The sequence below is a fragment of the Danio rerio genome, chromosome 2, assembly GCF_052040795.2.
Source record: "Danio rerio strain M-AB ecotype USA chromosome 2, GRCz13ab, whole genome shotgun sequence".
In the NCBI taxonomy this organism is placed as follows: Eukaryota; Metazoa; Chordata; class Actinopteri; order Cypriniformes; family Danionidae; genus Danio; species Danio rerio.
In genome coordinates, this window is record NC_141022.1 from 61,169,144 (window position 1) to 61,196,327 (window position 27,184).

General features: G+C 37.8%; 2 protein-coding genes, 1 long non-coding RNA gene and 2 other non-coding genes across 9 annotated transcripts in view; 2 read left to right on the forward strand and 3 right to left on the reverse strand.

Annotated features, from left to right (window-relative positions):
* LOC141379214 (uncharacterized) overlaps positions 1–6,434 on the forward strand; it is a 33,990-nt gene extending 27,556 nt beyond the window's left edge. The window contains exon 5 of the long non-coding RNA XR_015479232.1: positions 6,266–6,434. This is a non-coding gene — a long non-coding RNA (uncharacterized LOC141379214). The remainder of the gene's footprint in view (positions 1–6,265) is intronic.
* The window catches only part of btbd2b (BTB domain containing 2b), a 1,074,195-nt gene that overhangs the window by 1,045,588 nt on the left and 1,423 nt on the right, over positions 1–27,184 (reverse strand). The window contains exons 2-10 of one of the 5 annotated variants that reach the window (XM_087241706.1): positions 23,848–23,967; positions 23,616–23,772; positions 18,171–18,276; positions 16,231–16,428; positions 12,531–12,723; positions 12,303–12,390; positions 11,978–12,124; positions 6,325–6,482; positions 3,025–3,200 (exon numbers count right to left, since the gene is read on the reverse strand). In XM_087241706.1, the coding sequence (XP_087097832.1) occupies positions 3,113–3,200; positions 6,325–6,482; positions 11,978–12,124; positions 12,303–12,390; positions 12,531–12,723; positions 16,231–16,428; positions 18,171–18,276; positions 23,616–23,772; positions 23,848–23,967 (1,255 nt within the window). In that variant the 3' untranslated portion in view covers positions 3,025–3,112. Of the gene's footprint in view, positions 1–3,024; positions 3,201–3,223; positions 6,483–11,384; positions 12,125–12,302; positions 12,391–12,530; positions 13,729–14,543; positions 16,429–18,170; positions 18,277–23,615; positions 23,773–23,847; positions 23,968–27,184 lie in introns of those variants that run through there. The other 4 variants (XM_087241705.1, XM_087241707.1, XR_015479167.1 and 1 more) reach the window with 4 other exon arrangements.
* Positions 292–380, reverse strand: trnar-ucu (transfer RNA arginine (anticodon UCU)). Its single transcript is given in 2 exon segments — positions 292–327; positions 344–380. It is a non-coding gene; the product is annotated as a tRNA-Arg (tRNA).
* Positions 467–540, reverse strand: trnat-agu (transfer RNA threonine (anticodon AGU)). Its single transcript has one exon. It is a non-coding gene; the product is annotated as a tRNA-Thr (tRNA).
* LOC100534673 (protein unc-13 homolog A) overlaps positions 25,701–27,184 on the forward strand; it is a 185,727-nt gene continuing 184,243 nt past the window's right edge. The window contains exon 1 of the mRNA XM_087241636.1: positions 25,701–26,005. The gene's annotated coding sequence lies outside the window, so the exon portion shown is untranslated. The remainder of the gene's footprint in view (positions 26,006–27,184) is intronic.

Here is a 27,184-nt window from a genome sequence, read left to right on the forward strand (position 1 = left end):
CTCTTGTACGACAAATTCAAAAAGGCTTGATCTCAACAATAGGTGGTAGTCACTTTTGCCCAAAAGCACAGGTTGCCTTCGAGTCATTCCTCAAGCCCACTCGGCCCTGCACCGTTTTCTAATCTCCCTTATTTAAAACAGCTCAAATAAGTCATCAGCTTCATTGTAGAGTACCCTAGTATCTGAGCCTGCACTGCGCAATGAAAGAAAGAAGCAAAACGGGATGGACAGATGCCTAAAATGTTGGAAAGGCACCACACATAAGCCAGTAAAGAAAAAGGGCAAAGCTTGCGACTCTGGTGGGACTCAAACCCACAACCTTTGAATGGCTCAGCTCACAGCCTAGAAGTCCAATGCGCTATCCATTACGCCACAGAGCCTGAGTGCTCTGCTGCCTCTAGCACTGTTGCACAGAAAGCACTTTCTGGTGGTCTCTGGCCCATAAAAACACAGCCAACTGCAGACAAGGCACTGCTGGGATTCGAACCCAGGATCTCCTGTTTACTAGACAGGCGCTTTGACCAACTAAGCCACAGCGCCGGACGGCCATGATAGGGGATAATTATTTAATCAAAAAAATAAATAAATAAAAATAACGGTGGCGCTGCATGTGTTAAAATTATCAAACAAAAGTATATTTGAATGATGCAGTATCTTACGAGATAAACTATTTATTCATAAGGTTTTAATTTTATTTGTTGATCTGTCAGGTAATAGTGAGTATAGGCTTTAACGTATTCAGCCTATCAGTATAGGCCTACAGCCAAATAGAAAGACTTTGGCCTCATAAAATAATCCCCCAAACAGCTGTCAAAATTTACCAAGAACAATACATTTTATTCTGTTACTAATTGATATATATATATATATATATTTATCACAATGGAAAATATTTTTGTGTTTAGAATATTTATTAGTGATGCATGCAATGATTACAAAATAACAAAAAGAAAAAAATGCAAAGAATGGCGATGCCTGATTTTTGAAATCACTTTCAACAATTGCAAAAAGAGACTGAAAGGGCAGAAGTTCAGCTTCATCTGGCAGAGGAACAACAGACTCTGACCAAACTGCAGCAAACCAAGGCCACACTTGAGATCTCCCTCCTAAAGAATACGCTCAGACAAGCTGCTCCCTCCACATCAGATGAGGAAGTCTGACATTATTGTGGAGGTTTCAACATTGTCTTTTCTTGCTTTTATTATTAATTATTTTATTATTTATAAAATTTTCTTACTTTTCATTTCAAATAAAAATAAAGTTATATTGACCCCACACTGGCTACTCTACTTGTTGCTCTTTACATAGGCCTATCCATCCATCTACATTGTGATTGAGCACTGGTTGTCCAGATTTAGTGATCCTGAAAAGTTCCTATCTGGATCAGATTGATCCAATCCAATGTTGCTTTGAAAAACTGGCTCAAAAACTAAGCTGGATTAGTTTTCTAAGAAAAGTTTCAAATATAGATGTATTGAATAAAAAAAGACAATGTTGAAATCTCCACAATAATGTCAGACTTCCTCATCTGATGTGGAGGGAGCAGCTTGTCTGAGCGTATTCTTTAGGAGGCAGATCTCAAGTGTGGTCTTGGTTTGCTGCAGTTTGGTCAGAGTCAGTTGTTTCTCTGCCAGATGAAGCTGAACTTCTGCCCTTTCAGTCTCTTTTTGCAATTGTTGAAAGTGATTAAATCAGGCATCGCCATTCTTTGCATTTTTTTCTTTTGGTTATTCTGTAATCATTGCATGCATCACTAATAAATATTCTAAACACAAAAATATTTTCCATTGTGATGAATATATATATACAATTATATCAATTAGTGACGGAATAAAATTGATTGTTTTTGGTCAGTTTTGACAGCTGTTTGGGGGATTATTTTATGAGGCCAAAGTCTTTTTACTTTGCTGTAGGCCTATACTGAAAGGCTACAAACGTTAAAGCCAATAATCACTATAGCCTGACAGATGAACAAATAAAATCAAAACCTTATGAATAAATAGTATATCTCGTAAGATACTGCATGATCCAAATATAGTTTTAGTTAATACATTTTTTAAGTTTCATTACATTTTGGGCATGAAATCCACACTAAATCCACCCTTCTGATGGGATCAGTTTAATCCAGATCCTACAAAAAAGGTCTAAAAAACCCCAAACTAAAGGTTTGATCCGGATCAAAACCAAGATTGGATTACGTGATCTAATCCGATTATGTAATCCGTTTTTTCTTTTGAAAAACCCATTTTCAAGATTTGATCCAATCCCTTATCCAAAATCCTAGTGGATTACTTTTGAAAAACTGGGCCCTGGTTACATTTGTGACCTGATATCCATTTCCTCTGCCTCTCGCTGTCTACACTCTGCCTCGGGTCCTTCGCTGTTTCAGCCTCGCTGCAAACTCAGCACCATGGCAGGTAGAGCGTTCTCTTTCTGTGCACCCAAACTGTGCAGTGCTCTTCCCACTAACATTAGGAATGCTGGTTATTAGGACGGTCTTAAAACTCATCTTTTTAGGACTGTTTTTAATTTGTGATATCTTTTATTCTTAGTTTTTTATTGTTTTAATGTGATTTGTTGTTTTTACTTTTTTGTAAGTGCTTTGGGTTTTAGAAAAGCGCGTTATAAATAAAATGTATTATTATTATTATTATGATGAGAGTAAATAATATTTTATTGAATATTTTTCAAGACTTCTATACAGCCTAAAGTGACATTTAAAAGCTTAAGTAGGGTAATCAGGGTAACTAGGCAGGTTAGGGTAATTAGGCAAGTTGTTGTGTAATGATGGTTTGTTCTGTAGACTATCAGAAAAAAAATTGGCTTAAAGGTGCTAATATTATTGACCTTAAAATGGTGTTTAAAAAATTAGAAACTGTTTTTATTCTAGCCAAAATAAAACAAATAAGAGTTTTTCTAGAAGAAAAAATATTATCAGACATACTGTGAACTATTCCTGAATCTGTTAAACATCATTTGGGAAATATTTAAAAAAGAAAAACAAAATTAAAGGGGGGCTAATAATTCAGACTTCAACTGTTTATTGTAAAATATGTGCTGTCTTCATGGCAAAGATAAGAAATTATTTATTAGACATCAGTTATTAAAACTATTATGATTGCAAATGTTTTGAAAACACTCTTCTCTCCTTTAAACAGAAAGTAGGGCTAACAATTGTGTCTTCAATCCAGTCTGACGTCCTGAAAGCAAACAGAAACATCGATACACAAAGAATGATTCGATTTTATTGTACACGAGTAGTCATACACAGACCCTGCTAATCGACCCGTGTCCAGTCAACAAACCAACATTAGTTCAATCAGACGGCCCACATGCACGAGAGCTGAGGTTTATCCTGTAAATAAATACTGATCCTGAATCAGTTCAGTGAAGTGCTGCATTTGATGAGGCCTTGGCACAAAACAAGACGCCTGCTCTGCGCTCACACAAAAGCTCCACTTCATTTTATTCCCAGTCCAAAAAAACACCACAAATACTACAATTACTGCACTTTGCATTTCAATCATTCATTGCATCCTCATTCTCCAGGCGTAATGAGCTTAACGTAAAGCACACTGCGAAGTGCTTGTTTGGCAAGATTTAAAACCCCAAAATATATAGAGAAGAAATGAAGAGATGCATTTAGTCCATCATGAGCATCTTACCGTTAACAGTCAGTGTAAAGATGAGCCCTAATAACAGGAATATGAATTATTATTATTAATATTAGTGCTTACAAACAGTTAATCCTGATTAAATCGCATACAAAATAAAAGTTTGTATTTATATAATGCATATACATGTAATGGGTGTGTGTTTATATAGTAGTCAACATCTGACGTGAATCAAAACGTTTCATCAAAGTTGTCCTAAAACAAAACTGGGCATTTAAAAAAATATTAATATTTGAACAATAACTTACTATATCGATATTTATTAATGTGAACAATATTATTTTTCACAATATTCGTCGAAACGAATCCTCAGGAGTTGTACTAAAACCAAAATGTGTATTGAACAATGCCAATATTTTAACAATAATACACTATATCTGTTAGCTTATTCATTTATTAAAAACATTATTTTTGAATATGGAAATGATTCCTCAGAGTTGTCCTAAAACCAAAATGTGTATTAAATGATGCCACAATTTTAACAATAATAATAATATGTATTAATTTGTCATTAATGTATTAAATAAAATCATATTTTTGAAAGTCAAAACGTTTCCTCAGAGTTGTCCTTAAACCAAAATGTGTATTGAACAATGGGAATATTTGAACAATAACATACTATATCGATATTTATAAATATACTATTAATGTATTAAATAAAAAACATTTTTATTTTTGAACATCAAATTGATTCAACCAAGTTAAAAGCTAAAAGCAAAATATTTATTACACAATGCAATATTTTAACAATATATCAATATTATATTAATAGTATATTATTATTGTTGTATATATATATATATATATGAATATGGAAATGATTCCTCAGAGTTATCCTAAAACCAAAATAACTTATGGAAAATATCAATATTTTAACAATAATATGTAATAATGTATTAAATAAAATATTATTTTTGAATGTCGAAATGATTCCTCAAAGTTGTCCTAAAACAAAATGTGAACTGAAAAATGTCAATATTTTTAACAATAACATACTATATCCTTATTTATGAATACATTAATGCATTAAATTATATTTTTGATAATTTTTTTTACGTTGAATCGATTCAACTATTTTTTCTAAAACCAAAATATTTATTACACAATGCTAAAATTTTATCAATAACATACTATATATCAATATGAATCAATTTGTTATTAATGTATTAAATAAAATAAAATTATGTTTTTGATAATTTTTGGAATAGCGAATCAAAGTTGTCCTAAAACACAATGTTTATTGAAAAATGCCAATATTTTAACAATAATACTGTATATCAATATTAATATATTAAAAATATTTTAATTATTTTGATAATTTTTGAATATGGAAATGATTCCTCAGAGTTGTCCTAAAACCAAAATGTGTATTGAAAAATATTTTAATAATAATATTTATTAATGTATTAAATAAAATGTTATTTTTGAATGTCGAAATGGTTCCTCAGAGTTGTCCTAAAACCAAAATGTATTTTGATCAACGCCAATATTGTAACAATAACATACTATATTAATATTTATTAATATATTAATGAATTAAATGAAATTATATATTTTAGCATTTTTGTACATTGAATCGATTCAACAAAATTGTGCTATAAAACTTTGGTCATTTCGATATTAAAAAATTATTAAAAATATAATTTAATTTTATTACATTAATAACAATTTAATAAATATTGATATACAGTATTTTATTGTTAAAATATTGGCATTGTGTTATAAATATTTGTGTTCTAAAATAAAATGTTTATTAAAAATTGGAATTTTTTGACAATAACGTTCTGTATATTAATATTAATATATTAAACATATTATTTTTGACAGTTTTAGTTGTTCTAAAAACAAAATGCGCATTTAAAAATATCAATATTTTAACAATAACATGCTAAATCAATATTAATAAATGTATTATTAATCTAATAAATACCAATCATTAATATATTTGATCCTTTTCAAACGTTGACTACTATACAATATGTATATATAAATACACACATACATTAAAGCAAAACTATTTACATATGCAAGTAATTTCTATTAAATATATTACATAAAATATAAATAAACAATTTTTTTAAATATATACATGCACGTATTTTTATTTATATATACACATCATAAATATGCACAGTACACACACACATTATATATTATATAAATACTAGTGCTGAGTAAAGATGAACTGCATCCAAAATAAAAGTTTGTTTTGACATAATATACGTGTGTGTGTGTGTGTGTGTGTTATATTATATTTATGTATATGTGATAGAAATAAAACTATACAAAACTTTTATTTGGATATTTAAATGTATATATAATTCGATCACACACAAATTAATAAACATAAATAAGAATTTTCTCAAATATAAGCATGCATGTGTGTATTTATTTAAAAATACACTTAAATTACGTCAAAACAAACTTTTATTTTGGATGCACCTAATCTTTGCCCAGCACTTATAAATGCAAACTTTTAATTTTGTACGCAATTAATGTGGATTATTGTTTTAGAGCACTAGTTCTGTGCAGAAACCCGTGTCCAATAGCGAGAGGTTATTTTCTGTCTGTTTTTCTCTGAATTGCTACAGCGTTACGGTCGAGTGCAATAGTAAATGTGCGAATGGAGACAGACTTGAGCTCAGACTACGTGTAAAAGATGACTTCTGGGATCTGTCCGTCCTCCACTGATGTGCCGTTGTTGTTCCCGGCGGCGTAGCAGAAAGTGAAGCAGGTTTTGGTGCCGGAGCCTGAAGACTCGTGAGTGACTTTCCTCATCCCTTTAGTGCCGTAGTGCGAGTCTGGACCCTGAAAACGTTAAAGAAACATTATGCAATATTGTACAAAGGTTTGGTCCCGTTTACACTGTCAGGTCTTGATGCCCAACTCCGATTTGTTGCCTGTATGTGATTTGTTTGCCTGTCTGTTTACACGTTGTTTTAATTGTGACCCATATTCAATTCATGCGTTTACATTTGCCATAACATTTACGATGTCGCACAAGCATAAAGGCGGATTCTACTATCTGTGCCACACTAGCCACGATGGAAGACATTAGCCCCTTTCACACAGTGATACCGGTAAATTTGTGGAAAATTTCCGGAACGACTTTACCGGTATATTCAAAAAAGCGCTGTTCACACAGGCGAGGACGTTACGGAAATTTTCCGGAAAAGAGCATTCACACATCCATTCCAAAATACCAGTAAATTCTGACATCATTCACCACAAATGAGCTTTAAACGGCTGCGCTTGTATTTGTAAACATTTGACTAAATTACAAACTCTGTGGATGATCAATATTGTGAACAACTTTCGCAGGATCACTTTCGCATGTCGAGATGTTCATAATATGTGCGTGTGCAGGCGCTCACAGGCTGTTTCACAGCCACACGCAAAGCTTAAAGGTAAACAAACAACGGCTTATCATAAGCATCTCATTGATGATTATTTACACAGTTGGCATTAAGAAGAACATATAAACGTGATCTGACTAACTTCTAGCAGCTAAATGTGTCTGGGAAAATATTCAAAGGCTTTTATCCTCACAAACCGAGCGGACGTAAATGCGTCTGACTGTTGTGATTGGCTAAAGCAGACGTCTCACGTCAGCACGTTCTAGACGTGCACGCACTTATTACGGCAATCTTCCTTCTGCATTCACACAGCGCAGCATTCCGGCAAATTACTGGTAATGTTACAACTTTTCTTTCCGGAAAATAGCCAGAACGAATTTACCGGTATTTTCAAAAAGGACCTGTTCACACATACAGACCTTTCCGGAAAATTGCCGGCAATTTTCCGGAAAGGTCTGTATGTGTGAAAGGGGCTAATGTCTTGTTTTTAGCTCTGCAAAATATGCAAAGTGTAGTATAAGGAGTGAATGGTTCAGTCCAGATTTACCCCACGCAGTTTATGTAATGGTATAGCCCTGATGTGTGTGTGTGTAGTTAAACATGTAGCCTTTGCTAGTGTGCGCACTGGTGTTAGAGAGAACAAAGTTGTTCTATGTGTAGCCAGCAGTGCGTGTATTAATAGCGACAAAAAGCAAAAGTTACAACACGAAGATCGCCCAACTTTAAAGGGTCATGAAACACAAAAACACATGTGTTGAGCTGTTGACAGTGGTATATGTGTCCCACACTTCTAAAAACACTATTAGGACACCTATATCTCACTAAAAAGTGTAAACTGGTTGTTTTTGTGTTATTTCAAGTAAATTTGTACTTCCGGTTTGAAACGAATTTTGGAAGCTGCGTCACGGTCATGACATAATAGCGTGTATTCCAGCGTGCAGACTGGACGTCTGTGCCAGAGTGTGTCTTATTACGTCTTACAGTGTGCTGCATTAATACATGAGTAAAGCTTGGTTCAAACCAATCAGCGCGCTCTATTGTGCACCTTCATTAATATTCATTACTGTCACAGTGTTTAGACGACAGAGACGCCACGTTGTGTTGGCAAAATAAGCGTGAAGTGTTGCTTTTATAGTTTGCTGCAGTGAAGTTTTGTTTTCATTTTCTATCTGTGAGAGCGCAGCTGGAGTCAAGTGTGGATTAACAGTGTACGCGACGCTCGACAACAATAACTTACGTGTCTAAGGAGGATTATTGTTTACCTGAGAGCTGTTCTCATCTGCAAACGCTGAAATCCGGATTCGCTTGTAGTCTCCTCTTAATAAAGACGCGGCTCTAGTTGTTGTGGATTGTTCTGTCTCTACAGATTTGGTAAGTGAGTGACCAGTGCTCTTTGTTTATTCAGTTGGTATTTTATTCGTATCGAAAAAAACTATTGCACAGAGTGTAAACAAGTTAGAACTACAACCAAACTATAACCTCGTGTTGGATTTAGTGACCGGAATAACACACGCGGCTTTCTGACGCTACCTGCCGTGTGCATCTAAGTGTCCGGGAAATGCAGAGTTTTTTTCTCTCATTCGCCGTGCGGTATCAAATATTGCATGAAAAATACACGCTTACAGCAGCTCCTCGAATCAAATATCTCGTTTGTCCGGAGGGGCATGAATGAATTCCCTGAATGAAAGAGCCAAACTGCAGTTAAAGTCCAACATTTAATAATTTGGCAAATAATTCGACAACAGATGTCCATGTAAACACAGTCACATTGTCCGCTGTGGTTGTGTGTTTTAACTCTGAAATTCAGCGCGCCCAAATAGACACTCCCACACCAAGCCTCTTTTCTTCCTCTGACACTCCCCCCTAAACAGAGCTGGACACGCCCACTTTTCTGACTTTTTCCAGAGTAGAGGTGTGAAAACACCCTGCTGAAACGAGGGGGTTTCATGGCCCTTTAAAATGATTTTGAGGCGGAGGTGGGAAAGGGCCGTCATCGTAGCTTGCGCTTATGGTTAATATATGGTGTCCTCCACCATTCAGAGAAATTTGTGGGTACGAGAGAGGTCTCAGGTCTGGTAAGAGCAAATTGTGGTGACTGACCACTTTCCTCATCCATGTGTCCTCTGTTGTTGTTGTTGTTTACCGTGTCGGCATCTTCACACACGCCCTTTCTTCTACGTCATTAAACCGTGGAGAAGCAGCACATTGTCGCAAGTTTAATAAGAACGCCTCAATAAATACGATCTGCCCGTTTACGTGACAGTGGCATTGTCACACACCCGATCTATATCTGATTTATTTCCACACACGAAGGAGGCCTGAAATCCATCTCTGAATATCTGAATGCATGCGTTTTTTTCGTGTTTACACGGTCATAAAACAGATCTGATCTGTCTCACATATGAGCAAACAATCAGAATTGGGTCACATTTAACTGGCAGTGTAAACGGGGCCTAAATGATGCTTTGAATACAATAAAATGATAAAAAAAAACATTAAAGACACATTACACAAAACATTCAGCAGATAAACGTTTTAAAGGGGGTGTGAACATGAAAGTTTGAGAACCAATACCAGTATCTGAAAATACAGGGTGTCTGTGGGGTCTTAAAAAGTATTAAAAGTTGCTAAATCAATTATGAGGAAATTAAGGCCCTTAAAAGGTATTAAAAAGTCTTAATCAGGTTTTTACGAGGTCTTAAAATTTGTTCAAGCGTTATCCAAAGTGGTTGACTCCAAAAAAGCAGAAGTATATTTATTTTCCTCGATTGATTCGGGCTGGGTGCATCAGGCCATGCTCCTCTGTCTGGGTGATGTTAAGTAATTGGCGACAAACGCAGGAAAGTGGTGTGATGCTCTCTACAAGTAGCGAAACCATAGAGCAGGGCTGTTTAAATGGCGGCCCGCAGGCTGAACTTGTCCCGCGAGGCAGTTTGTTCCGGCCCTCCAAATAGTGCGACCAAGACATCAAAAATAAATTTAGTTCAGTCAAAAAACGGCCGCTATAGCTATGAAGTGAAGTCACGAGCTGCAGTTGAAGGCTGCGCAGTGCGTCACCTGACATTAAGCGAGTGAGTGGCGCGAGCAGCTGAAAGCATTTGTATACTTAAGCTTGAATGCTTCTTAATGCCACGTTTCTGTTGCACAGAACAAAACTGCTGCAACTAAACAAAGTTATGCCACCTGTGCGCTAGTTTAAATTGCTGAGCTTATAGCTGCACCGAGGATAATACGCACACACACTGGATTAACTATGGCAGCGGGCCGTTATCATATCGCATCTTTTCCGTGTGCAAATTCATCATTTCCAATATTAGAATTTATGTCAATATGTGTGGGCAAGCGGAGAGATGCGCTCAAGCCTTTTAGATGCACGGAGTAGAAAACATCTCACCCTGTTGTGGTGAAAGTTGTGCGTGGCTTTCAGTGTAATGTAAACAAAAGGTATGTTAGATGAATTGTTACAAATTATTAAAATGATTATTTACGTATGAACGCAGATATTAGGGGTGTCAAAATTAATCGTTTCTTCGGTGCACTGCGATGCAGACGCAGACAATCGGTATCGGTTCAGTAATAATCATAACCGGTTATTACTGATGTCATTTACCTCATATGCGCTCTGTCGCGAGGAAGGCGATCGCGAGTATTTACAGCGCTTTAACTACTTAAAACTCATAAACTGTGCACAATTTCACTGTGTGTGTTTGCTGGATCAGTCTTTCACTGACATATACAACAAAAGCCCCTGTTTCACTGAGATCGAGAGAATGAAAGTACTTTATTTCTCTCTTTCTCTCTCTCTCTCTCTCTCGCCCTCTCTTTCTCACACACACAGTGGCCCATTTGACCTGCTGGCGTGGCTTTTCTTCTCCTCTCGGCTGTTTTACAGTGTTACTTTTGCATACAAAAACGAGCGCGTGTCTGAAGAGTTTTCTCCACCGTGTCTATCATACATCAGCTGTGAGATCGCCGCTGCCGCCTGCCGCTTATCAGTGTCACTCATCTGTGAAGAGAGCAGCGCGCAAGAGCCAATCACAACCGTTTTTGTTGAGGGTGTGACCAATCAAAGGGGTGTAAGACAACTAGACAAGGATCAGAAAGTGAGCTGGATATTTATATTTGTTTATATTATTTGCTAAATGCTCGTTTTGTTTAAAGTTACAGTTTATATATCTGTTTGTATTAAATGACAAAATTGTTTTACAAATAATATATAAATATATTCATACATTTCAACACAAGAACTGCTGCTGTGAAGAAAATATAAAACTGTGTATGAAAAGCACCGTCAATGCACCGTGATGCACCGAAATATCGAATTGAACCGAATCGATGGCATGATAATCGTAACCGAGCCGTGAGACTAGTGTAGGTTCACACCTCTAGCAGATATTAACACCAGTACATTTAAATACTTACCTAATATAGAGCTTAAATTTACATTAGACGTGATAACCCTGAAACCATGATTATTCTTCAGACTATATAATCGTACACCTAACATCTATAATTGTTGCATCCATAAGTGTTATGCAGTTCAAAACATAACATATGAATGTGTCTCTTCGGCCCTTCATTTGGGATGCTTTTCATGAACTGGTCCCCGTGACAAACTAATTGAATAGCCCTGCTGTAGAGCAAAACAGACGGCAAAATGGGATAATGCAAGTTAGCGTACTCCTGGTTGGAGTTTAAACAGTGGCTGAGACCTGTCACTGAAAACAACCACGTAATTTACTCTTTCAAGGTTTCTTTCTTCCAAGCTTTTCTGAGTTCTGTTGCACGGTTGTGCTTCATTGATATAACTACAACTGTTTATTAAGTTAAAGATTTGATGCTGATTTATCAATCCTTTTTAAAGAAGGACATAAAAAGTATTAAAATTATCTTTAGGATTCCTGCATATCCCCTGACATACTATATTAATATTTATCTGCTGTTTACCTTTAATGTAGCACAGGCGGTGTAGTTGACGTTGGGCAGAACCTCCACTGGCTCCTTAAACATGACTCTGAATGTGTTTGCAGACCCGTCACAGCTGAAACCCGTGTCGTTCTGACCCAGTACTGTGTTACTGTCGGTGTGAATGATCTGAAAATAAAACACACAGCGTCACAGTCTGTACAGTTCCTGGAGGAAATCTCAGGACAGCAGTGCTGGAAGGATAACATTTAAAGCATTATGTGGCGTCAAAAATAACAAGCTAGGGTGTCCTTTTTTTAAAACTTGCATTGGTTTTAAATTGCTTATGAATTTTGGACAGCAATACCTGTATGTTGACCTGATAGTCTGTAGGTCCGTGTATGGATCCATAAAGCCCAAAGCCCACAATAAATATCCTGCGGCTGACAGAGAACCTGTAAACACAGAGCTTCAGTTCACCCATTGAGCAGGACAGTATATGCACAGCACACATTACATACTCGTTACAATGCTAATCGATATCGTACCATGCCATATTGAGAGTGTTTGTGTATTAACGGTGGTGTATTCTCACCGGATCCGGTCACTGGTCCCGCTGTAGCCCCAGCGACTTTCCACCTGCCCGAAGCGTGTGATGCTGCACTCTTTGCCCCGCAAACAGCAGCGCGGCCTGTCGATAAACTCCACACGTGGCTTAGGGTTCACCGTGAAGTGCAGGAACAGACTCACGACCTCCCTGTCTGTGAGAATGGCTGACTGAGCAGGACCTGAAGGAAACACACAGCACATGTTAATAAAGCAGCATCACATTGCTCCAAATAAACATCCTAATGCTGTCTGATTGACAGCTTAGACTTTTAGTCAAGTAAAGGTCAAGTCATTTTTATTTCTCTATAAAGCTTAACAGAAAAAATGAGCATGAAATGAAAATCCATTCATTCATTCATTTTCTGCCGCTTTTCTGGGGCCGGGTCGCGGGGGCAGCAGTCTTAGGAGAGAACCCCAGACTTCCCTCTCCCCAGACACTTCCTCCAGCTCCTCCAGGGGGATCCCGAGGCTTTCCCAGGCCAGCCGAGAGACATAGTCCCTCCAGCGTGTCCTGGGTCTTCCCCGAGGCCGCCTTCCGGTGGGACATGTCTGAAACACCTCCCTAGGTAGGCGTCCAGGAGGCATCAGAAACAGATGCCCAAGCCACCTCAGCAGACTTCTCTCAAAGTGGAGGAGCAGCGACTCTACTCCGAGCTCCTCCCGGGTGTCAGAGCTCCTCACCTTATCTATAAGAGTGCGCTCTACCACCCTGTGAAGGAAACTCATTTCAGCTGCTTGTATCCAAGATCTTGTCCTTTCGGTCATGACCCAAAGCTCATGACCATGGGTGAGAGTAGGAACGTAGATTGACCGGTAAATCGAGAGCTTTGCCTTTCAGCTCAGCTCCTTCTTCACCACAACGGACCACATTACTGCTGCCAATGCACCAATCCACCTGTCAATCTCACGCTCCATCCTTCCCTCACTCACTCATGAACAAAACCCCAAGATACTTAAACTCCTCCACCTGGGGTAAGGACTTTCCTCTAACCTGCAGGGGGAGCCGTAAGGTGGCCGATGCATTGTGGAACTAAGGTTAGGACAACGACATCCCGATCGTCAGGCACAGAAACTGGCTCTTGAGACATGGATGAAAATCTATGCCATCTTTATTTATTTTTTATTTTAATAAGGTAAACAGAAATAAGACTGATTTTATTTGTAGTATGGGCGTCACAGTAGCACTGTTCAAAAGGCTTCTGGAACATTCTCTTGCTGACTGATACGCAAGTGCATCGTCACTTTAATGGGCGGGACTTAGAGAAGGAAGAGAAGCAGGTGTGCTGAGCAGACAAAGAGCCCGAACTGAAATCACTGCAAAGTTAAAGTTATCTGCTTCTCAGCTCACGTTTGCATGCAGATTAACACAACCGATGATGTATATAGTTGTGCGTGCACAGAAAGTAAGTGTATTTGGTTTGATTTATGTAAATGTCTCGTTATTTTAGATCGCGGGTGAAATGCGCCATAACTCAATAGCGCCTAATGGCCGATTTTGAAGTTGTAACTGATAATAGTCGATGATTAAGTTAACTTTCATGTTCAGTATACCTAATGCACGTAATGTTAACACTTTACATGTACAAGTGTAATCGTTTGGTCGAGTTATTTACCACTTATACTTGTTGATTTATTATCTCATTGGAAAATGTGCCTCAGCCACGTTTAGTGGTCTATTGGTGCCCTCTTGTGGACAGTTAGGGAACAACTACTCTAAATGTTTCCATTCATATGGTGTGCGGTTACTGCAATTTGTATTCATATTTTATAATTATAAGTATTGTTGTTTGATGTTATAATTGTTATTTATATAATTGCTTATGTGAGATTATTTTTGCATTGTTTCAGAAAACCACAACTTATCATCAGTAAATGTTCGACTGAGAAATGGAGTCTGAGTGAATTTCTTATAGATGACAGTAAACAGTTCTGACCGACTGTCTGCAGGGCCTCAGATACACCCGAATCAGTGTTAAATTAAAACCTCAGTTATAAGCACAGTGAGTAGCACGAATACCTCAAACCTCGGCTGGGTCAGTTAATGTTTCTGTGTGGAGTTTGCATGTTCTCCCCCTGTTGGCGTGGGTTTTTACTCCCACAGTCCAAACAGATGCGCTATGGAGGAATTGATGAACTAAATAGGCTGTAGTGTATGTGTGTGAATGCAAGAATGTTTGGGTGTTTCCCAGGGATATAAAATATATGGTGGATAAGTTGGCAGTTCATTCCACTGTGGCAACCCCTTATTAATAAAAGGACTAAGCCGGAAAGAAAAGGAATGAATGGATGGGTAGTATTTTTATATGAACATTTACTGGACTGAAGCAACTGATTCATCTCACTGGACTGAAGGTTTACATGATCACAGAAAAATCAAGTATGAACATTTATTTCCAGGAACCTTTACATTGTCTGTTCCTCATCGGTGGTGTGATCTTTGCAAGGATTATCTCTAAATTATGATTGCATTACTTGGATTGTTTTAAACAACTCTCTACTAGCCGGGCTTCCAGCTAACTCTATCAAGCCTCTTCAGCTGCTCCAGAACGCAGCAGCACGAGTGGTCTTTAATGAACCTAAAAGAGCACGTCACTCCGCTGCTCATGCGTTCGCACTGGCTGCCAGTTGCTGCTCGCATCAAATTCAAAGAGGGAAGAAATCACTTTCCCGAACTCTCGCGTTCAATCTGCCCAGTTGGTGGAATGAACTCCCTAACTGCATCAGAACAGCAGAGTCACTCGCTGTCTTCAAGAAACGACTAAAAACTCAACTATTTAGTCTCCACTTCCCTTCCTAATCTGCAATTGCCTCTCTGGATATACCACTAACTGTATTTAAAAAAATAAATAAAAATAATTTACTAACGCTTTCCTTCTTAGACTTTACAGACTTTAATGGAAGTCAATGGAGGAATATGACTAGTCATAATATATTTGCAGATATCTCCAATCTGATTTCGTACTAGTACAATTGTAATTGCAGATATCTCTAATTGTCATTCTGACTAGTCGAATTATAATTATGACTAGTCAAAATATAATTAGAGATATCTCTAAATATATTTATGAATAGTCAGAACAAAGGTTTAAATGCTAAAACGGCTTGCCATACGCGCCTATCTAGTCCGCCCTCTGTAGTAACAGCTCACGGTCAGCTCACGTCATGTGTGATTTTGCGGCGGGAACATTATATGAAGACAGAATGATATTTTAGGGTGAATTGTACCTTATAAATACAGTCTGTGACACTTTTAACAGCATTAGGAGGTATCCCTGTCGCTGTGCAAAGTATGTAAATCACTGTGAAGACTTTAAAACCTAGGATGTTTGACCCAGTATGCGAGTCAAAAAGCAGACGAGTCTAAAGCAATGACTGTACAACCGAAATGTTGCCAGACGTCTGATTTTGAGAGGATGGGCCATCCTCTATTTCAGCTCCACTCATCTTGGTCTGCTAACATTACTGCTGCTGCAATCTGAACTCACGTGCGACAGCAGGTGAAACGTAGCTCACGTGCAAACAGCTCAACTAATAAGAGAAAACGGACATATCGTAATCAAATCGTCATAACGCCACGATGCATAGTGACATTTTTGCATCGCAATAAATCGTACAACGATAAATCGTTACACCCCTAGTTATTTCATATGTATGGCTTCACATGTTGAGTGTAAAGGGCACAAGACCTGCAGCGAACTCCTCAATGGTCATGAGAGGGAAGCGGATGAGACTGAGGGCTTTTCCCAGCACTCGTCTCTTGTTCTCCGGCGTAGGTTGAAGCTGCTGCCGGTGGGCTTCAGCTTCTGCCCAGCGGACCGCTGCTCCGAACAGATGAACCTCTCGCACACCCAGAGTATCTCTCTCCAACACTGCCACCAGCGTATCTGAGACACCGGGAGAAAAAGAGCTGTGTGTCAGGACAAGAAGAGGTAACTAGGACTTCAATAACACAATGAACACGCTTTATCACATATTTGGAAATACTGGCGGATCACACGGTTTCAGACTCGATCGAAATAAGACTATATATATATATTAGCACTGTCAAAATTAACGCAATTAACGCAGTTGCAGGTTTTTTACTTCTTGTTGTGGTGGACGTGTGTTCAACATGCAATAAATGTGGATAAGACCAAGGAAGCACTTTTTGAAGACAAGTTCCAGTATAAAACAATTAGTTGCATCACAGGTTATCCAGAGTTTCATGCAATTTCAGGTGTTTCATTTTTAACTTTCGACATCTGTTGTAAGTTGATACCGCATGGCGAACAGAAAGAAAATCCTCCGCATTTCATGACTCGGTGTTCCTTTAAGGTAAGGTTCCTTTTAAGGCTACACGGTAGAATTTTAATAAGAGTATAATCTTAATCATATTAAAATCGGAGTATTGGTGTCTTATGTGAATATGCTCAGAAAGTCTCTGGTGAAGTCGTGAGCTGTCAAAGACAGGGCATTACTCTGCCTTTCAGCATGAGCCCGCCAAGTTTAGCATGTTTCCTCATTAAACGCAACGAAAGCGTCTGCTTCGCGTTGTTGTGTCAGAATCCTTGTGAAATACAGTAATACTTTAGGACGCTTAGTTTAAGCAAATTTGATGAACGTGATCATGCGTGTTGAATCTGAGGGGAGTCGCTCCAGTATGGAAGGCCGTTGGGGCCAAAACGTCTGCAGCGCGTTGTGTGTGTGTCTGTGTGTGTGTCTGTGTCAGGCCCGTTGAGGGGTGTCAGGGGTGGAGTGAGCGAGGGTATCTGAGTAGAGGCGAGAGGGGTGTGCAATGTATTTAACGACCGGTTTGCAAGAAATTATCATTCATTTGCGGGCATTTGGGAGTCTCTGTGCACTTGCGGGATACTCCTAGTCTTAGCAACTGGATGAATGTAAAGGAGGATTAAGTTAAATTTTTTCTACTCTATAATTAATGTTCTCAACTCACAGCAATAAAACTTTACAATGAGTGCAACAGTTTGTATTCTATAGTTTATTATTATAATTTTCCGTTTTCCACATCTGCAATTCCTGTATTTTGGCATTTTTTTGCAGTCCACTTAGAATCCAATATGGAAATCAATGTTTTCTTTATTGGCATTGATTGTTTGAAATTTAAATGTCATTAACATGCCTGTGTTTTATATTCTGTAATAAATATGGCTGTCAAGCCAGGATCTTGATGGTTTATTGTGGGTTTGTTGTTTACATGAAGAAATCTGTGTTACAAGTTAAACAAAAATTCTATTAAACAATTATATTTTGAATTTTATTATTTTTGGTCTAGCGTTTACATTAATTTTACATTTAATTAGCTAAAATGACAAGTTTCAGTATTTTAAATGTGATTAATTTCGATAATTTTTTTTAAAAAGGTGCGATTAATTAGTATTTTTTTTAATCGATTGACAGCACTAATATATATATATTTAGGGCTGGACGATATGGCAAAAATTTATATCAATATATATAAAATTGAAGAAGCAAAAGTAGCATGAAGTCAAATATAAAAGCAACCTAAAGCAATATAAATGATTGCCTTGAGTGTGAGATGTATTAACGCTCATTCAGGAGTTTCGGACTTGGACTGATCGGCAGGTTTGTAATACGGTACCGTGGCTCTGAATTGGTGATACAGTACCCAGATCAATATCAGTGAATCCTTCTGCAGCCAGAGCGTCTCCTGTGTTTTTATCGATGTTCTCCAGACACAGACTGGCCAACTGCGGCTCATCAAACAGCCTCGCCTGCAACCAAACAGCAGAGTTAGCATATTAGGATCATGCTAAAACAGAAACATCCATCATGCACATATTATCTGGGTGAAAAAAAAAAAAAAAACTGTTGCGAGATGACAGCATTTCCATTAACCATTGTTAAGTGACTAAACAAAAGCAATAAAGACTGATATTAGTTTTAATCACATTGCAGTATTATTTTTCACCAAAGATGTATACGTGTTATAAAAGCAAAGATTCCATTGCAGTTTTGTGAAATTGTACTTTGTTGAATTGCCTGAAAAATTGCCCTATGCAGGCTAGTGTTGTCATGATACTGGAATTCCATACCAATCGGTACTGGATTTTTAAAAACTGCATTTTTCATTTCCCACTAACATTTGAGCGCTGTTTATAACGTTCTTAAACAGCGCGGATTTCCTATTGTGTTCATTTGCTCAACAGAAATGACTGTGATTGGCTGGGAATGTCATCAGTCACCGCTCACCGCTGTTAACTAAGAGTTAACACAGATAAACGGACACTGGAGTGTTTTAAAGCCGCGAAGATCAGTCGATTCATCAGCGGATCGCTCGTATGTCAGCTTATAAACAGACCAGCTGATCTTTGCAGATTTAAAACGTTCCAGTGTTCCTGTATCTGTGGTTACACTCACTAAACAGCAGTGAGTTTTATAATTGTATATAATTTTTAATTTGTACAGCGTGCATTACAAAAACCATGGCGTTATTGACCAAAACTTGTCCTCTCACAATAAGACATTGCAAAAACTCATATCGCAGTCAATGTGCGATTATGCTGGGCTATTCACAACAGACGCAAAGCACCTCGTCATGTGCTCTTAGTGCACTCTAGTGCACATTTTTAGTTTAGTGAACTTATTTGAACGATAGATGCAATTACGGCGAATGTCACACATTTGCGGCAAATGCATCTCAAATTTCATGCCAAGCCGCAACAATTGGCCTCTATTAATATGTTTGCATTGACTTTGTTTTTAATTTACTCACCTGAATAACCAAATACACATTTGACAAGTACTAAAACAAATGGAAAATTAAAAGTAGATATTGTTAGGAATAAGGCTGCACAAAATATGGAGAAATGATCGCAATAAACATATAAGAAATATACATATTTATGTAGTGCAGTAAATTAAAGGGTCACGAAGCACAAAAACACATTTTTTAAACTGTTGACAGTGGTATATGTGTCCCACACTGCTAAAACACCATTAGGACACATATATCTCACTAAAAAGTGAAAATTGGTAGTTTTTGCGTTATTTCGAGCAAATTTGTACTTCAGGTTTGAAACAAATTTTTGAAGCTGCGTCACGGCCATGAGATCTTAGTGTGTGTTCCAGCGTGCAGACTGGACGTCTGTACCTGGTAGTACCGTATTACATCTCCCAGTGTGCTGCATTAATGCATGAGTAAGGCTTGGTTCAAACCAATCAGCGCGCTCTATTGTGCAACTTCATTAATATTCATTACTGACACAGTGTTCAGACAGCAGAGAGACGTCACATTGTGTTGGCAAAACAAGCGTGAAGTGTTGCTTTTATAGTTTGCTGCAGTGAAGTTTTGTTTTCATTTTCTTTCTATGAGAGCGCTGCTGGACTCACGTGTGGATCAGTGCACGAAACGCTCAACAACAATATGTGTCTTAGGAACATTGTTTACCCGAGAGCTTTTCTCATCTGGAAATGGTGAGATCCGGATTTCCTGCTCGTCTCCTCTTTAAAAGACGCGGCTCTAGTTGCTGGTGATTGTCCTGTCTCTACAGATTTGGTAAGTGAGCGACCAGTGCTCTTTGTTTATTCAGTTTGTTCGTATCGAACTAAGTTAACTATTACACCGAGTGTAAACATGTTAGCACCACAACCAAACTTTAACCTCGTGTAGGATTTTCACCACATTTTGTGATCGGAATAACACACACGGCTTTCTGACGCTACCTGCCAAATGCATCTAAGTTACAGAGAAATGCTGAGTTTTTTTTCTCTCATTCGTTGTGCAATCTCAAGCATTGCATGAAAAATACACGCTTAGAGCAGTTCCTCGAATCAAATATATCGTTTTTCACGAGAGGCATGAATGAAATTCCTGAATGAAAGAGCCAAACTGCAGTTAAAGTCTAACATTTAATAATTTGTCAAACAATTCGATTACTGATGTCCATGTAAACACAGTTACTTTCTCCCCTGTGTGTGTGTGTGTTTTGACTCTGAAATTCAGCGCGCCCAAATAGACACTCCCACACCAAGCCTCTTTTCTTCCTCCGACACTCCCCCCTAAACAGAGCTGGACACGCCCACTTTTCTGACTTTTTCCAAAGTAGAGGTGTGAAAACACCACCTAGCACAACAAAAGGGTACCAAAAGGTAGAGCTAGACATGCAGCTGAACGCTATTGGCTTACAGAGATATGTTACTCACTTATGCAACAAGCCAGGAGAATGAAAACAAAATAAAAACCATTCTTAAATAAACAGCCGAGACATTACACCGTAATAACATATGCTTATAATAATGAGCCATGGTCGACCCGAGCTCAAACAAACCTGGTCACCGTCTTGATGAACAGCCACAAAGCCAAGTAGAGCAGGATCTAACCTGTACCCCGTAGTTGTTTACAAGGCCGTTCACTTTCTCGCCGAGCTCACTGCGCGTCTATATCTGAAATAACGAACTTCTTGAGCTGATGATAATAGCGTGCACATGATTAGTGAAGTGCTTCTGACATCCGATCCTTTCAGAAACAGACAAACGTGAGCGTGAAGTGCAAAATAACAAAGGAGAAGCCAGACAAAACAAAGGAGCAAATGATTCTTTCAGCAACCTAAAACATGCACAAACTGCAAAGTTTAACTATTATCATCGCCTTTTGGACTGTGATGAACTCTGGATGACGGAATGACTCTCTAACAGAGGCTACATGTGCTGCTGAAGATTACAGACACAGATGAGAGGTCTGCTCTGACTGTGGGCTTCATGATGCGTGCTGTTTTTGAACCTAAATAAGGACTAAATGTCTGCTGCGTGTAGTTTTTCTGTAGTTGGTAACATATCGGAGACTGTAAGGGTCTGTGTGTGCTCATATATGTTGCATTTATTTATTTATTTATTTTGTGTAATCGCAGACGTTACAGTAGGCTATCATAGATCTGCAGTTATAATCAAACCCTGCTCATACAATGGTTAGTTATGAAGACTTATACAGAAGTATTTATGTGTATTCAGCATCTGTTTTGTGAGAAGTGCTTATTGTATATGTGAATGACCTGTACAGCTTTATTTTGACATTTCTTTAAGTGAGAATGACGTCGACTGCAACTTTCTATTGTACACCACGCCCACCATTGGTACCCTTTTGGTAGTGGAAATGCAAGCCTGGTAAAGGTGACCTATTCTGTACTGTACCACTCAGTGGAAACCATTAGTGAACCCAGAGCTGAAAATAAACATGAATGCTGGGAGGCGAGAGAGGAAAATGACAACAGGCAATAAGAATCAGAACTTTTTCAGTAAGGTTTTCAGTCATTTGTGCTGTTTTAAAGGGCCATGAAACCCCCTCGTTTCAGCAGGGTGTTTTCACACCTCTACTTTGGAAAAAGTCAGAAAAGTGGGCGTGTCCAGCTCTGTTTAGGGGGGAGTGTCGGAGGAAGAAAAGAGGCTTGGTGTGGGAGTGTCTATTTGGGCGCGCTGACTTTCAGAGTCAAAACACAAACACACAAACACACACACACACACACACACACACACAGGGGACAAAGTGACTGTGTTTACATGGACATCTGTAGTCGAATTATTTGCCAAATTATTAAATGGTGGACTTTAACTGCAGTTTGACTCTTTCATTCAGGGAATTCATTCATGTCCCTCGCGACAAACGAGATATTTGATTCGAGGAACTGCTGTAAGCGTGTATTTTTCATGCAATGTTTAATACCGCACGGCGCTGGCGTTTGCAGATGAGAACAGCTCTCAGGTAAACAATGTTCCTCCTTAGACACGTAAGTTATTGTTGTCGAGCGTCGCGTTCACTGTTAATCCACACGTGACTCCAGCTGCGCTCTCACAGAGAGAAAATGAAAACAAAACTTCACTGCAGCAAACTATAAAAGCAACACTTCACGCTTGTTTTGCCAACACAACCTGGCGTCTTTGCCGTCTACACTCTTGACAGTAATGAATATTAATGAAGTTGCACAATAGAGCGCGCTGATTGGTTTGAACCAAGCCTTACTCATGCATTAATGCAGCACACTATAAGACGTAATAAGACTCACTCTGGCACAGACGTCCAGTCTGCACGCTGGAATACACGCTATTATGTCATGACCGTGACGCAGCTTCAAAAATTCGTTTCAAACCGGAAGTACGAATTTGCTTGAAATAACGCAAAAACAACCAATTTACACTTTTTAGTGAAATATAGGTGTCCTAATAGTGTTTTTAGCAGTGTGGGACACATATACCACTGTCAACAGCTCAACACATGTGTTTTGGTGTTTCGTGACCCTTTAAAGCTTAGCTTTTGTAATTAGATTTAATTAGCTCAAAAAAATATCTATTACCTTTTTATTTTTGTATGATCATTACATAAATAAAAGTTATTGTTTTTTTTATTGCTAATGAAATAGAAGGTTTTAAAGTACGTTTTATTGTAATAAACATCATTATAGCAACACTCCATCAAATATTTTCCCAGTATCATGCAGCCCTAGTGTGAACCCATCATTATTATTCAACAACAAAATGGACGCATGTCCATTAGCCGTAATTTTAATTCACAATTTCAATGGGGTATATGCTGAAGCATGCTAATAGGACTTTTAATTTGCCAGTAACCTGGGTTTAGTGTTTCCGGTGAACTGTATGCCACTGCAAAATCGGTGCGTTCAAGGTCTGTTTTCTTTAAAAATCAGCGATCTCCACTGGCTGAGTGATATCTGATATAAAGTGGGTCTCAGATTGTACAAGAAGCACTGCATTAAATTACATTTCCCCCTGCCATGTCTTTATAATATGAGCATTTATTTTACCCCAGTATATTTATGAAGCTCCTGCGTTAGCCTGCTGATTCTGACAGGCATGTGCGAGTAAACGGCTTTTTGTCTCGTTTTACGCTTGAGCAACTAAATGATTGCCAAAGTCTGTTTAACTGATTGTGTTTTAATGACATTACAACATTAATGCTGTAAAAAAAACCATATAAAATGGAAAAAACTCACAATAACAGCTCACCGGAAGTTTATCAGTATGGGAAACACAACAGCTCACTAGGCATATACCCCATTTGCACATTATGAAGGGTAATAAATACATGCTTAACAAAACATACTTGTGTAAGCAGCATGAACGCATTATCCGCTCGTAGGTTCTTCTTCAGAAACTCCACACAGTGTGCCTCTAGAGCCGGAACAGCGTATTTTTTAGCCGTGTAGAGAGTCGTCATCACCGTCTCGGGTCCGATATGAACTTCATCAGAGTACAGGAATCTGAGGAGAAACAAGATCTGCATATTTCTGGAAAGTGTAACACATGCGTGCCGAAAAGGAAATAAGATGTCATACTTAAGCAATGAAAGGAATGCAGCAGGTTCTACATCTGGGAGCTCGATCTCTGTGGACGTGGTGGCCATGCCTCCATTGAACATGGCATCAAATACTGCACTGCCAACCGCCAGAACAAACCTGCAACAGAGAACATTCGATTTTAGATATTTAAGTACAAGAAATAATGCATTTATAATATTTGTATTCAATAAATAATATTTTAATAGGGTATATGCCGAAGCATGCTAATAGGACTTTTAATTTGTCAGTAACCAGGGTTAACTGATTCCGGTGAACTGAAAGCCACTGCAAAATTAGTGCGTTTAAGATATGGTTTCTTTAAAAATCAGCGACCTCCACTGCCTGAGTGATATCTGATATAAAGTGGGTCTCAGATTGTGCAAGAAGCACTGCATTAAATTACATTTCCCCCGCCATGTCTTTATAATATGAGCATTTATTTTGCCCCAGTATATTTAATGGAGCTTCTGCGCTAACCTGTGGATTCTGACAGGTGTGTGCGAGTAAACAGCTTTTTGTCTAGTTTTACGCTTGAGCAACTAAATGAATGCCAAAGTCTGTTTAACTGAATGTATTTTAATTACATTACAACATCCATGCTGTAAAAGGAACCATGTAAAATGGAAAAAAACTCACAATAACAGGTCACCGGATGACAGGGCCGGAGTGGGACTCCTTTTCAGCCCTGTAGTTTCAAGCCTCGGACCGGCCCACCTCAGTTCACGACTGACTATATTAAAATAAGGTCATTTCTAATTCAGTTTCTAATGACACTATCACGTTTTTTTTTTTAGAAAACAGCTGCTTTAGAACTTCAAATGTTCAACAACCCTAACAGTATTATATGTCTTAACAATACATATGAAAAAAATAAATTACTCAAATGAGGATCAAACCCGGGTCGGTGGCGTCGTAATCTAACGTGCTAACCACTAGACCACAACAGCTGTACATTAACAGGTGACACATCTGAGTTATATCATCATTAACCTGCAGGCTGCATCTTGTTTACGAGGCTGCGAGAAAATAGATAAAAAGAGCAGAGCTGCGGTAAAATAATGAATAAGAAGACTGTGGTCAAGTAAGTAAATAAATAAATTTAAAAAGTGTGACTGCTGAGAGCAACAGATTCTGGAGCTAGGGACACCAGCCCTCGCGGCCAAAAAACGGGCCGGCCCACCGGGAATTCTCCCGGTCCTCCCGATTAGCCAATTTGGGCCTGCCAGACGATTATCAGTATAGGAACAACACTAGCTCGGCATATACCCTATTGCAAATAAGCATTGAATTGTTATCTTTTTAATAAATGCAAGTTAAAAATGTAAACGTAATTTAATGATAAAAACAAAATCAGAATGAGAAAATTTAAAGAAAACGAGAACATGTCAGCTAATCAAGTAAAAAACAGGACATTTTTTAAATGCATAATAGTATTTATTGATTAAAATTTATTACAAAATCAGATGAAAAAAATAATATAACCATGTCAGCTAATAAAGTAAAAAGCAACAACAATGGGATGAATTTATAGAGTAATTTTAATTATTTACATTAAAGTTTTAACAATTAAGACTTGCATAAAATGAGACATTTTAGTAATTATATGAGAAATAATTATAATAACCATAATAAATTCAACTGTAACAAATTTTTTTTTATAAATTTCATTACAAAACCCTCTATATAATATTGACACTATAACAGTATTTGTATACCTTTGCCTTTCAAATTAATATCATAACTTGATTTCTAGTTTAATAGCTACAAAAAAACGTAGGTAGTAAATAAATAAATAACTGAACACCACACACTTTGTTTTTATAAAATACCAATGTTATTGGCTCTCCTGTGTCACGTGACCAGGCGCGTGCGTGGTATGTTTGATTGCGTTAGCGTGTCGCGTACGCCAGCTGATTTTTTTTTTAGCAAAAGAAGTTGTCAATCTTAATCCTTTGGTCAAAAAAGCCATAAAATGACTTAGTAAAATATTGTAGGAGACAGTGTTATGATAGATAATGCCGTTTATAAAACTCGACAGCAACAGTCCCATCCACATTTGTTATTATACTGGAAAGTGCGCATGAACATCCCGCGAAACATCTCCTTTTGTGTTTCACGGATAAACAGCCAGTAAGCAGTTCGGGAGGATACGAAGGTGAGTACATAAGATTTAATTAAACTTTCTGCCACAAAGAGATTGAGGTAACGTTAAAGTTGGTTTAATAATCGCACATTCATTCATTTTTGAATAGCGACAACTTATTGACATGGGGCCTGTTTCAGTAAGGAGGTTCAAACAACTCAGAGTTTAAATTTGAACTCTGAGTTGATTTACCGAGAGATTAAAAACTCAGAGTTTTCGGTTTCAGAACAGCTGATCTGAGTTGGGTCAATCAACTTCGAGTAGACCAACTCAGAGTTAAGCGCGCACACCGTGACTTTAAAAAGGCATTATCAATGGAGCGTAGACATTACGAGTGACTATGGCAATATCTTATAAAAGAGATCACCATTTCTTTCTCCAGCTGAACTTGATGTTCTCATGCAAAGTTATAGCAAATATGAGTGTGTATATATTTGAAAAGAAACAACCATCAGTGAGGAAGAGACAGTTAGCGTGGGAAAACAGCTGCTCAAGTTAATGCCTAATTTCACTTTTTAAGTATTTAAATATTTAAGTATAATAAAATAAGTAATGTAATTTGTGACGTTTATATTTTTTTTCTAAACTTTTTTATACATTTATTAGTTTTAAATGATTTAACAGTGCACTTGTGTGTCTGCCTTTTTTATTGATCAAGTGATAGAGGTTAATATAACATTTAGAAGGTAAGCAGTACTAAAAATATTTTTTAGAAAGAATAATAATCCCATTAATCTAGTTACAGTGCATGTCGAAGGTGAATTTAATTTAATTATTTATTAAAAAAGGATAAGTCATTCTAGTACAGTTCTTCTGTGTGTGACTAAAATGTAGGCAATAGCTATGTTTCCATCCAAATATATTACATAAATTTATGTGCAAAACTGGCATATTGCATAAAAGATGCGAATAAAATTCCATCCAACGAGTCAAAGAGAAAAAAATCGTCACTTCCTGATTAAACTGGCACCAAATATCAACAGTAAAAACAGAATTTACTGTGGTAGAAGAAGCTGCGTCAATTAATTCTTTATTTAGCCTAATTAATGTACTTGCGCCTCGATGTCAGAAGACAATGCTGAAACACAATGAACACGTGGGGGCGTCTGAAGCCATGAGACGCGGAGACTCTTGACACGCACCAGACGTTCGGAGGTAATAATAATATACACTAATACTGAAACAGTTAAG